This window comes from Macaca thibetana, chromosome X, assembly GCF_024542745.1.
Source record: "Macaca thibetana thibetana isolate TM-01 chromosome X, ASM2454274v1, whole genome shotgun sequence".
NCBI lineage: Eukaryota > Metazoa > Chordata > Mammalia > Primates > Cercopithecidae > Macaca > Macaca thibetana.
In genome coordinates, this window is record NC_065598.1 from 105,876,078 (window position 1) to 105,889,994 (window position 13,917).

Sequence of the window (13,917 nt, forward strand, 5' to 3'; positions counted from 1 at the left end):
GTTATTACAAGGACTATGCATGTAAAGCTCCTCAACAATGTCTGATGTAGTAAATTCTTAATAAATGGCAGCCATTAACAAAAATAATCATAATAACATAATATGTAAAAATGATAAGCACACTACTGGACAGAAAAATATTATATTCCAACTTTTAAAAAATGACTCCTTATAAATTTTGATGCTGAAATGAATCCAGGAAAAAAGATTACTTGTATTTTGTAAGACTCGTTTTCTTTTGTTCATCTTTTCCAAATAGTATGATTGTTAATATCTTGTTAAAGAAAGGAAATTAAGCCAAACAAAAATGAGAAGTAAAACCATGTATGTGCATGTGTGTATACACACACAAACACATGTACACACATACACACGCCCCTCTGTAATGTGATATACACAATTTGAGGAAGCTGTATAGAAACATGAGAAAAAAGTTGAAAAGTAAACAGGAAGAGCTATAGATTGCAATGAGGGTAACAAGGTATACAAATGTAGGCAAATTTCCAAGTTCAAGTATTTGAACAATTCATTCAGAATCACATTACTGTTAGAAAATTCTACTGTAATTCTTCTGGTCATTACCCTAGGATATAAATGGAGAAGTCCAGAAAAGTTGGATATTTTCACCCCTTGCCAACATAAGCAAAATTATTTTTTTCTTTAAACAAAACCCAATTGCTACCACAGTTACTACTACGAAAGATTTCTAAGGTATATAATGTTTGATAATGGGATTTCTGCTACAATTTCACTAGAAAGCACAAAGGGTTTCTATACTACCAACTCTTACTACCCAAGTATAAAGTAATACTCTGTTTTGAAAACAGACTTGTGTTTCCAAAAATGTGTTCCTTGGAACACTCAGACTTTGGGGTGGGAGGATAAAAGGGTCCTGTAGTCAAATAAGCCTGGAAAATGCTACATTCTATTTCTCTCTCTTAGATATACATAACACTATTAACATAAAAGGTTCTGAGAAGTCCTACAGTGAGCAGAGCTGTTTTTAACCAGTGTTTCCCAAACTTATCTGGTCACAGAATTCTTTTCTTCAGGTAGCGCAAAGGAACCAGTGTTCCTCATAACAACTTATTTTGGGAAATGTACAATAAATTGCCATTGATTAGTATTAAATATGTAATTTAATTTGTACCTATCTCAAAAAGGTAGCCATTGGCAGAATTTGCTGAAGTCCCAAAAATGAGCCCATTGTATTTTATGTCAGAAAAAAAAAATCTAACATGCCTAGACTAGTACTTATATTATCTTTAACAAGTTGAATTTATTTCCAGAATATGTGTTTCAACCCTTACAGCCTGTATGTTATTTAATCAAATCCAAACATCCAGTTTCTTATACCTGCGAAAAGCTAAAAAATGAATATGATCCTCCAAGCCATTGTTTTATTTTATTTTTTCTGGGCTTCACTGTAAGCTGAGAAAACCCTGCAGTTGTGAGCTACTGCATACCTTCAAATATGAGAATACTAAACTCAGTTACAGCATTTTATTAACTGGTGCTATGAGCCTGCATTTATGCAGTTCTACAGTAAAATAATTAATGTTCCACATTAATCCTAAAGTAAAATAGTGATTATTACTTCATTCTCCTAACACCTCTATTAAGTATACAGAACAAAATACTGTAATGACTATTTTACCTATGGAGGTTGAGCAACATGCCCCAAGCGCCAATAGTCAGCAGGGAGCAATTTCTTGTTGGACAGACACTGTGCATGTTACAACTATAGAAACTGTATCAGATAATCACCCTAAAATGTGAACAAAAACAGGAAATTCCTTTACTAATAGCTTATTATCTAAGGAATTTTCTTCTTCTGAAATAATTTTGGGTCACAATTTGCTTGAAATATAAACTTGAACCAAAAAACTCACATTGTGTGCTAGATAGCATTTTGTGAATTCAGAAATTAAGAACGAAGTTTTAAACAATTGTAATGAGGAACTGCTTTGTCCTTGCGTTAGATAAAAGAAAATAAGCAAGCTACAATTAATTCTGGGTGAAGTGTGAATGTGAATGATTATACTGCTAGGCTATAGCATCACTTTCTTCCTAGGCTCTCCTTTCAATTTCAAAAGTACTTAAAAGTGTAACAAAATGTGTAAGATGAAAGAGACAACAACTATTTTCAAAAAACACAACAGGGAAGAAATAATGACTGTTACTATAGAAATCACATATTTTGGCAACCCATGGACATTTGGTCATTGGTTTTCAAGTTATACAAAATAAGCTGGCCACTGGAAGAAAAAAACACTTCAAAACATCGATGGCAGAAATACATTAATCCCAGTATTTTATATTATGATAATATATATGAATAATATTTTACCAGAGAGAAGGTAAATGGTCAAAGACAAGGAAAAACCTGACATGAAGGAAAACAAGAACGTTGACAATTCAGTAAAAGAAAAGGAGTTAAAGTATCAGATTCAAGTTTCGTAAGTTTTTTTTTTTTTTAAATGTAAAAGCAGAGGTAACAAAAATTGGTCTTCACCTGGTAAGTGTGTACTCCCTGAGTCCTGAATGCAAATTCATGGCAGAAAAAGTACCTATGCATCCACGTAATCTTTTGTCTCGACCAATCTTCCATGTTACAAACAGTGGGCTGTAATGGAAGATAAAAATAGGGTAAATCAATCAATTCAATTCAAACAAGTATTTATTGAGTATTGACTGTCTGCTAGGTTAGGTGCCTGAGACATAAAGACCAAAAGACAGGCCTTCAAGGGGCTCAGAGGCCAGCCCAATAGGACTACATTTAGCAAAAGTTATATTATACTACTACTACATTATATTTAGTGTATCCTATATGTTAGGCATCTCAATAAATGTTTTAAACAAATTATGTTAATCTTCATCAACAACTCTAGGAGGCTAATACTAACATTCCTATATGAGGGAGTCTCACAGTTGATACATAATGAAGTAGGCACTCAAACCTGGGCAATCTTAACTACAGAGCCTTAACCATTATGGCTAACTGCATAATTACTCATTTAAACCTCAAATAACTGACTTATATGTAAGTCTAATTTGGAAAATCTGGGATAAAAAACAATGATTTTCATAAATACTTCCTGAAAATATAGGGGATATGTGCTGTGAAAGGTGCTACAAGGATGCCTAAAACACAGTCATTGCTCTCTAGGAGCCAGTATAAGAGGGAGGCATAACTATTACACAGCTAACTAATACAAGGAAAAAGGAAATAGATACTATAAACCATGTCCAAATGCCATAATTTAAGCTATTGGGATAGAAGAAAACTTCATCAAGCTTGACATTCTTTAGCTTCACCTAGAAAAATCAGTAGGGTTCAGAGAGGTGAAGGGCAACAGCAGACATTAACAAAATAATACTCTGAAACCAGAAAATTTATTTTAATTTTTAGATAAAATTATTACCTGCAAATACAATCTCTCAAGCATCAAAGAACAAAGTATCAATTATAACAAAATATCATCAAGAATAATGTGGTTTTAGATGAAGTTTAATACAGTAGATGTTTGGATTCTGCTGCAAACTACTGACAGCCTCAATTAATGGTTAAGTCTAAAAACAATTATGTTCTAATTACAGCAACTTTGTATGCCAGTTTTTATGAAATAATTTACCCATTTTAGGACATTTTGTAAAAAGATAAATACCTTACAATTGAGGATGATCTTTGGTAATATGAGTATTCACAGTAATACTGGAATAATGCATTTCTGCTTTCTAAAAACTTAAATTTTAAGGGGATATACCATATGTCATTTTTCCTCTAACACACTGGTGAGCTGGAGAACATCCTTTCTTTAAAATACTCTTTAGTGAGTCATCAGCAGATGGATGAAAAGATATCTCATTCAAGTACTTCAATCACCCACCTTAAGCATTTAAATTATGCTGAGCTCTGACAGCCACAATGGCAGATAGGTTCTCAAATAAGTAATATATACAAACCAGGGAGAAGTACTTACTACTAAGAAGTACTAAGAGTTACCATCTTCCAAGAGCCAAATGTCCAGTGGCATTCAAAAAGATGACTAAAGCATAAGGTCAAGTTACTGTCAACATTAGCATTCAAGTGAAGGACGACCTACACTAAAGGTATTAAAATAACAAACAAAAGGTAAAAGCCAGGTTTTTTGCTTTCTATATCATATGTAATAAACCTGTTATAACTTGAGACAAGATTCTAATGCTCCATTTGGAAATTTTTCTCCAATTGTTCTTGACTAACCACTGATCAGGAAGACAAGAATTAGATGGGATTACTTTCTCACCAATTCTTTCATTACTCACATAAATACCAGTATCTTAAAATTTAAACCTTATCTTTAAGGATGAAATTCACCTCTTCATTTTTCAGCTTCTAACTTGGCATAGTCAACATCAGCAACCATTTTTTTGTTTTGTTTTGTTTTGAGATGGAGTCTTGCTCTGCTGCCAGGCTGAGTGCAGTGGTGTGATCTCGGCTCACTACAACCTCCACCTCCCGAGGTCAAGCAATTCTCCTGCCTCAGCCTCCTAAGTAGCTGGGATTACAGGTGTGCACCACCATGCCTGGCTAATTTTTGTCTTTTTAGTAGAGACGGGGTTTCACCATGTTGGTCAGGCCGGTCTCAAACTTCTGACCTCGTGATCTACCCGGCTGAGCCTCCCAAAGTGCTGGGATTACAGGCGTGAGCCACCACGCCCAGCCTGTCTCTCTCTCTCTCTTTTTTTTTTTAATACTTTAAGTTCTGGGGTACATGTGCAGAACGTGCAGGTTTGTTACATAGGTATACAGGTGCCATGGTGGTTTGCTGCACCCATCAATCCGTCACCTACATTAGGTATTTCTCCTAATGCTATCCCTCCCCTAGCCCCCCACTCCCCGACAGGCCTCCGTGTATGATGTTCCCCTCCCTGTGTCCATGTGTTCTCATTGTTCAACTCCCACATATGAGTGAGAACATGTGGTGTTTGATTTTCTGTTCTTGTGTTAGTTTGCTGAGAATGATGGTTTCCAGCTTCATCCATGTCCCTGCAAAGGACATGAACTCATCCTTTTTATGGCTGCATAGTATTCCATGGTGTATATGTGCCATATTTTCTTTATCCAGTCTATCACTGATGGACATTTGGGTTGGTTTGAAGTCTTTGCTATTGGGAATAGTGTTGCAATAAACATATGTGTGCATGTGTCTTTATAGTAGAATGATTTATAATCTTTTTGGCATATACCCAGTAATGGGATGGCTGGGTCAAATGGTACTTCTAGTTCTATATCCGTAAGGAATCGCCACACTGTCTTCCACAATGGTTGAACTAATTTACACTCCCAACAGTGTAAAAGCGTTCCTGTTTCTCCACATCCTCTCCAGGATCTGTTGTTTGCTGACTTTTTAATGATTGTCATCCTGTCTCTTCTTTGAAAACAAAACAAAAACAAAATAAAACAAACTTTATTTTTTGATCACAGAAGTAGCATATGATCATAAATTAAGAAATTAGAAATACAGAAATGTATCAATCCTCTTCTATAACAATGGTTATACAAAGTATCTCTATATAAGACAGGTCTTTTGGCAGCTTCAGAATGAAGTGAATCACAATGAAACATAGATAACAGCATGTTTTTAAAATACCATTATGGTTTCTGAATAAGTCAGAACTAAGTTGTATATTCTCTTCCTCAATGAATTCCATGAGAAACCTAAAAGTGTGAGTGAATTCATTTCCTATCAAAAACGCTAGAAATGAAAGTCATTTAAAAGTCTTTTACCTTTTACTTTCTCATTTATATACACACACCATTCTTACTATAACATAACCCTATCTGCTCAAGTAAACATTTAAAACTTAAAGTATAAATAGAAAAATAACACAAACTAAACACTATACTATGAAATATGTTGCAGGGCACTCAAACATATGGTGGGAGAAATTATATATTAATAGTTTCTTATAATGCCATGCTATCACTGATGACGGAATGATTAATTCAGAGCTTAGGTTGCTGGAGGACAAGCTGCATTTTACAAGGCAGCCTGAGGAGCAAAGATGCTCCAAAACAAGCATGGGTATGGACATGTAAAAGTGCACAGCACATTCAGGAAACAGGAAGTAGTCTGATAGTCTTGATAACTTTTGCTATGGGCTCTTTCAGATTTAACATTTCTTTGAATTTGAAGCACTGTGGACTATGTGTTCTCAAGACCCCTCATAAGATGTGAGCAGATACAGAATCATCTACACTCTCCCTGATCCTTACCTGCCCCTGGCAACATCCACTTTGGGAGTTGGGATTTCGGGGAAGTATGTGTGTCAAAGATGGAGGGAGTGCTACTGTGTTTAGGACAGATGCCTGAAGATGGAAGTAGTCAGACTTTTAGCAGACAGAATAAAACTATTCATTAAAAATCTGGGACTCTAATTTCTCATTACAAATCCTCATCCAACATCGTTTATAAAGTACACGTGTATGGAATTAAAACAACTAAAATACCTAAAAGCAACATTTAATCAGGGAAAGAACCTGGGAATTTAAGCATTTTAAAGTAGACAGACACATAATAAATATCACTGAGCACAAGAGATTGTATCTTGTGTGTGATAACCACGTTGTACAGGGCAATGACTACGAGAACATTCAATACATATTATCTAAAAATAGGAACAAATTTTTTTCTTCACGCAACACAGAGGGAAGGAATAGGCAATTTCATTTTTAAATGTGCTATTAAAACATGTATGAGTTCCAAAAAGGACCTAATACATCAGCATAATCAGAGGTAGATCAAAATAGAAAAAGGGTTTTGAGTCTGTTGAGAGGAGCTGCTCAGTGAGAAAAAAATACAGAAAACCAGTTCATAGTAAGACAAAGATTGGATGTTTTGGGAAAATGCTTTTGCCATATGGTTTGAGGCCACCTACATACATTGAAAAAATACTACAAACTAGAAGAGAGTTCAAAATGAGATGAAATATTAATGGAAATGTTTATCTGAAGGTAACCAGACAAAGCTTTTAAAGTAATTTTCCTATTTCTGAGAAACCTTTGCAGAAAAGTAAACACTCCATTTTTTCATGTCTGTAGACAGGAACAGGAAGTAATCATTTAATTTAGATGAATCCTCCCTGCCAACTAGCAGCCAATACTGTCAGGTCAACAGTAGCTCTAGGGAAATGTAGTTGCATACAATCAGCAAAAGTACGAAAAGCAATGTAAATCTGAACAGGACACTCCCCATCTATTGATGTGAGCCAGAACAAATTAGAAATATGTTTGCAGGAGCAGAATACAATTAAGTGATACAACGAAAAAGGTGTATTTACTTAATACTATTTTACCGTAAACCCTATCTCTCCTGCCATATCAAGGCAAAATAGAGGTTACAAAAAAGTCTTAGACCCTGGCAATTTGCTCTTCTTTAGAATAAGATTATTTAGAATAAGATTTGTAGGAGTCAGCATTAACAAAAAACATCAATCTCTACCAATGCAATAATAATTAATAAAACAGGGTACTCAACAAGGTTATTTATAATGGAGGGGGGGATATAGGAAAAAAGAGAAGCCGTGTAACTTATTCTGTTCTTCTACCATCAAATAATGATTGTTTCTCAACTGCATTCAGGTTTCTCAGCAATTTAGCTCAAAAATACAACTATATTCCTCATAACATCCAGCTAAAAATACCATAATTCCCCAGGATCTAGCAGCTTACAGAAGTACAGAAATGACGGTGTCTTCTTTCCACCACCAGGTAAAAACCTTTCACTTCCTGTTTCAACAAAAAGAAGCTTTACATTTCATTTCTAAATCATATAAACTACAGATTCAATTCATAAAAACATACCTAATAAGGTTAAATCATGTAATAGGGATGCCATAATAAAATACTGTACACTAGGTGGCATAAACAACAGAAATTTATTTCCTCACTGTTATGGGGGCTAGAAAGCCCAAGATTAAGATACTGGCAGAGTTCAGTTCCTGGTAAAGGCTCTCTTCCTTTACTAGGCTTTAAGGCTGCTATACGGCCACTTTGTACTCACATAGTCTCCTCTGAGTGTGTGCAGGGAGAGGGAGAGCACGAGCTCTCCAAGTGTCTCTTATAAGGACACTAATCCTATTGGATCAGGCCCCCATCTTCATGACTTCATTAAACCGTAATTAATTTCTTGTAGGCCTTATCAAATACAGTCACATTAGGGGTTAGGGCTTGGACATATGAATGCAGAGGTTGGGGGGGTGGGTTACAATTCAGTCCATTACAAATCCCTAACCCAAACTTTAGTACATAGTTTAAAATGTGTATAACAATGTATGTAAGCTCATTCACTGAAAGAGTCTTTAAGAGATAATCCATTTGCTTTTCATTTTACAGGTGAAATACAAAAAGACATCCAGGCAGACAGTGTAGAATCACCAAATTGGTTAGTGTTAGAACCTGGCAAGTCCTCCAAATTTTCTTACTACTGGTTTAATAAGGGTTTTTTTTTCCCCCACTACAGGAAAAAAAATGTGAGTGGCAAACCTAGGTGTCTTCTAAAAGACCAAAGAATAGGAAAATTCTATGAATACTACGTAGCACTACATAGGTGAGCATAAGCACAAATCTCCTCTTCCTCCTGTTCCTCCTTTCTGTCTCCCAGTAGGGGAGACAGAAAGATTAGCTGAAAAGATACCAGGACAAACTAGAAATGCTGCATCAGCCTGGAAACACTAGCCCTGATTTATAAGTTTCTACATTATCACGTAAGAAACCCACAGTAAAGCCTACCATTTTATGCTTGATGGCTTCCCAACACTCTTTCTGATCTCCCTCAGCCTTCTCACTTCATTTTTTCCTGTTGTCTAGCTGGACTTCATCAAACCCAGGTACTCTGTTAAATACAAATTTCCTCCAAATCGAAATTTCCATTTATTATACCATTGGTTAACAACTCATCAGCTAGGTATTGATCTGATTATTTGATTAAGTAGTTCATATTATAGAATGAATGAGACTCCTCCAGATAATTTGAAAATCAAATTGAGAGGAATGGAGAGAAATAGGAGGGGGCTAATCTGAGTCAGGGTCGAGAAGTAAGATTCAGATGCATTTCTCATCCAACCATTTGCTGTAGATAAAATGCACTAAATCACCACTGTATCCTTATACCATACTCCTCCCTCCAACCTTTGTATAATAAATAGCCTGTATCCCATAGGGCTCAGGAAAATAAGGTCACGCTGCTTAGATAGACAGCATAAATTAGTATAGGAGACCACAAATATCTGAAAGCAGGGATCAGGAATTACCAATCTTTCAATACTTTTCTTTGCCTGGTGTTCCAAGAAATTCTATCATAGCAGCATTATATTCTCTTTCTCCCATTTATGTAATTCTAATTTAACTGGCAAATGCCAGAGGAAGGGATGCAGACTAAAGTCTTAACAGATGATTGGGAAGGTAGAATTTTTTGCTGTTGTTAATCAAGTGTAATCACCACAGACATACAATCAGCCAAAGCACAAGCATACTGTAAGGGATTAGCTTGATTCTGCCAATTTTTGAACTGAAAGAACCATTTCTTCCTTTAACAAGAGCAAATCAACAATTTTCAGCAAACAAAAAATAAATTAGTCCCAGACTTGATATGCTGAGACAATCTTATAGTTTTTTAGAGCCATAAATTAGATGAGAAAGACCACCTTAATTGGAAAAAAATAGAATTTTTGCACATATTTTCTTAGTTTATACTGCAGTTGGGTATTAAATTTAATATATATAACATTTCAAGGGAAAAATAGCTGTGGGTTTTTTTTTCCTGATAATAGGAACACACCACAAATCTCTATTACCTGAAAATCCAACTTAATTTTAAATGACATTTTGCTATAGATTTCAAAAATGAAGTAATTTCTATTTGGAAGTCCTATTCTGAACCCATTTGTTCAAAGGGCTTTAAGGTTTGAGACTTACTCTTTACTATTAAAAAAATTAATTATTTTAGGCTGGGCACGGTGGCTCACGTCTGTAATCCCAGCACTTTGGGAGGCCGAGGCGGGCGGATCACGAGGTCAGAAGATCGAGACCATCCTGGTTAAAACGGTGAAACCCTGTCTCTACTAAAAATACAAAAAATTAGCAGGGCATGGTGGTGGGCGCCTGTAGTCCCAGCTACTTGGGAGGCTGAGGTGGGAGAATGGCATGAATTGAACCCGGGAGGCGGAGCTTGCAGTGAGCTGAGATCATGCCAGTCACTCCAGCCTGGGCAGCAGAGCGAGATTCCGTCTCAAAAAAAAAAAAAAAAAAATTATTTTAATATGAAACAAATCAGGCAAAAAAGAGCTTCTATTGAAGTCTTCCAATTCCTATGCTAAATGTTAAGCAAAACTAAGAATAATAGAAGAACTATGTCCAGAAATTTTAGAATGAATATTAATTGATACAGTCAACTCCTATTTTTTATGCCGTTAAAAACTTGTATGGAACTTTGTTTTGGTATTTCCATTTGACTGTGTATGCAGGATGGTCAGGGAATTCATAACACTTCAAACAAAACAATGAAAACAGTTAGGGGTTTCTTATTTGTCTTTATTTTCTTTTAGGTTTAGGGTTTACACGTGCTTGTTGTTACATGGGTATACTGCATACCGGTGAGGACTTGGTTTCTAGTGTACCCATTACCCAAATAGTGAACACTGAAATGGATAGGTAATTTTTCAACTCTCACTCCCCTCTCACTCTTCCCACTTTTGGAGTCTCCAGTGTCTATTACTCTTTCCATCTTTATGTCCATGTGTACTCACTGTTTAGCTCCCATTTACAAGTGAGAATACATGGTATTTGGCTGTTTCTTAGTTTACTTAGGATAATGACCTCCAGCTCCATCCATGTTGTTCCAAAGGACACAATTCCATTCTTTTTTTTTATGGATGCACTGTATTTCATGGTGCATGACACACCACATATTCTTTGTCTAGTCAACTGTTGATGGACACTTACACTGGTTCCATGACTTTGCTATTGTGAATAGTGCTGCAATGAACACATGAGTACAGGTATCTTTTTAATGTAATGATTTATTTTCCTTTTGGTAGATACCCAGTAGTGGGATTGGTGGGTCAACCAGTAGTTCTATTTTTAGTTCTTAGAGAAATGGCCATCCTGTTTTCCACAAAAGTTGAACTAATTTACATACCCTCCAACAATGTATAAGCGTTCCCTTTTCTCCACATCCAAACCAACATCTGTTGTTTTTTCACTTTTTAATAGTAGCCATTCTGACTGGTGTGAGATGATACCTCAGTGTGGTTTCAATTTGCATTTCTCTGAGGATTCACAATGTTGAATGTTTTTTCATGTGCTTGCTGGCTGCTTGTATGTCTTCTTTTGAGAAATTTCTGTCATGTCCTTTGCCCAGCTTTTAATGGGTTTTTTCCCCTCTTGTTGAGTTGTTTGACTTCCTTGTAGATACTGGATGTTAGTCCTTTGTTAGAAGCATAATTTGCAAATATTTTCTCCTGTTCTGTAGGTTCTCTGTTTACTCTGTTGATTATTTATTTTGCTGTGCAGAAGCTTTTTAGTTTAAGTTTCATTTGTCTGTTTTTGTTGCATTTGCTTTTGGAGTTTTCATCATAAGTTCTTCACCTAGGAAAATGTCCAGAAGAGTTTTTCCTAAGTTTTCCTCTAGGATTTAGTTTCAGGTCTTACATTTAAGTCTTTAATCCATCTTAACTTTTGTATATGGTGAGAGATAGGGGTCCAGTTTCATTCTTCTGCACATAGCTAGTCAATTTTCCTAGCACCATTTATTGAATAGGAACTCTTTCCCCATTGTTTATTTTTCTCTACTTTGTTGAAGATCAGTTGGTTGTAGGTATGTGGTTTTATATCCAGTTCACTATTGTGTTCCACTGATCTGTTTGTCTATTTTTGTACCAGTATCATGCTGTTTTAGTTTTAGTTACTATAGCCTTATAGCATAATTTGAAGTCAGGCGGTGTGATGACTCTCAACTTGGTCTTTTTGCTTTAAGATTGCTTTGGCTATTCGGGATCTTTTTTTGTTCCATGTGAAATTTAGGATTGTTTTTCTAATTCCATGAAAAATGACATTGGTAGTTTGATAGTGATTGTGTGGAATCTGTAGATTGCTTTGGGCAGTATGGTCATTTTAACAATATTGATTCTTCTAGTCCATTAGCATGGGATGTTTTTCCATTTGTTAATGTCATCTATGATTTTTCATCAGTGTTTTGTAGTTCTCCTTACAGAGATCTTTTGCCTACTTGGTTAAATGTATTCCTATATATTTTATTTTTTGAGTGGCTATTTTAAATAGGACTGACTTCTTTATTTGGTTCTCAGCTTGAACACTATGTATAGAAATGCTGATTTTTGTACACTGATTTTGTATCCTGAAACTTAACTGAAGTCACTTACGAAGTCTAGGAGTCTTCAAGGAGTCATTTGTGTTTTCTAGGTATACAATCATGTCATTGACGATCAGAGATAATTTGACTTTCTTTTTCCAGTTTGTATGCCATTTCTTTCTCTTGCCTGATTGCTCTCGCTAGTACTTCAGTACTATGTTGAATAGGAGTGATGAGTGGACATCGTTGTTCCTGTTCTTAGGGGGAATGTTTTCAAATTTTCCCTATTCAGTATAATGTTGGTTATGGGTCTGTCATAGATGGCTTTTGTTACTTTGAGATTATGTACCTTCGATGCCTTATTTGCTGAGGGTTTTTATCATGAAGGGATGTTGTTACTTGTTCTGGGTTTTGTACCTATATATTCCCACCACCAGCTTATGACCTATCTTCTACCATCTTGTCTTCCCCAGAGCCCATCACTCAATTAGCAGAAATAGAGTAGAAGGGAAGTAAATATACTGATTGATTTAAACATAAATATTAAAAGAGCTAGAAAACTATCCATAGTCTTCATTCCAGGTTTTTATGTTGTTTTCCACTCCAAAGACATCTGATGCTAGCTTAATAAGTAAGACTTGCAGTAAAACTGTGATGTATTTGTTTTTCACATGTTTTCTGGATTTAGAAAGGTAACTGTTAATGAATTTAAGATCCTTATATTGGATTACTCACTCCCATGAAAGAAAAGAGCTGGAAAGACAGCTTTATAGCAAGCCCTCCTCACTGTAGGGAGAAGAAGAAAGGCAAGATCGAGGGATAAGTCACCAACAACTTGAGACCATATTTTGTGTCAGGGCTGCGTATGTTGCTTTTGCTTCTGCCGCCCCTTCCTTTACCGTTCAGAAAACAGTTCTGCCTCTTGAGAACCTCTACTAGGAAATATTCAAGAGGTTGATGCATTTTTAGATGAAACTGATATCCTTGCCTCCAAAGTGCTTCTTTTTAAAAACCAACCTTATTAAAATATAGTTTCCACATAATAAAAGCACCCATTTTAAGTGTAAAGTTTAATGACTTTTGGCAAACGTATACATATATGTAACCTAAACCACGACCAGGGTATAAAACATTTCCATCACCCCAAAGATCTCCCTTGCATCACTTTGCAATCAATCCCGTCCCCACAGTCCTGGACCCTGGGGCAAACACTAACCTGCTGTCACTATAGTTTTGCATTTTGTAGAATTTCATATAAATGGAATCATCCAATATACAATCTTTTGTGTCAAACTTCACTTAGCATAATGCTTCTGATATTCATTTATGTTGTCTTTTTATTGCTGATTAATATTCCATTGAATGGATATATCAGTTTTTTGTCCACTCAACTGTTGATGGCTTCTAGGGTTGCTTCCACTTTGGGCCTATTATAAATAAAGCCACCATGAAACTTGTGTTCAAGGCCTTTTTAAAAAGTAGCTTTGTTGAGTATAATTGATATAAACAGAACTGCACATATTTAAAGTGTACAATTTAATGAGTTAGCACAACTGCAACT

General features: G+C 35.7%; 2 protein-coding genes across 3 annotated transcripts in view; one reads left to right on the top strand and one right to left on the bottom strand.

The window, feature by feature from the left end:
* Positions 1 to 13,917, top strand: part of TMEM164 (transmembrane protein 164) — a 339,420-nt gene that overhangs the window by 261,739 nt on the left and 63,764 nt on the right. The window lies entirely within an intron of this gene.
* AMMECR1 (AMMECR nuclear protein 1) overlaps positions 1 to 13,917 on the bottom strand; it is a 132,463-nt gene that overhangs the window by 67,219 nt on the left and 51,327 nt on the right. Inside the window, exon 2 of one of the 2 annotated variants that reach the window (XM_050776560.1) lies at positions 2,516 to 2,626. The exons of the other annotated variant lie outside the window; for it this stretch is intronic. Within the exon in view, the coding sequence (XP_050632517.1) occupies positions 2,516 to 2,626 (111 nt within the window). The remainder of the gene's footprint in view (positions 1 to 2,515; positions 2,627 to 13,917) is intronic. 2 annotated transcript variants of the gene reach the window in all.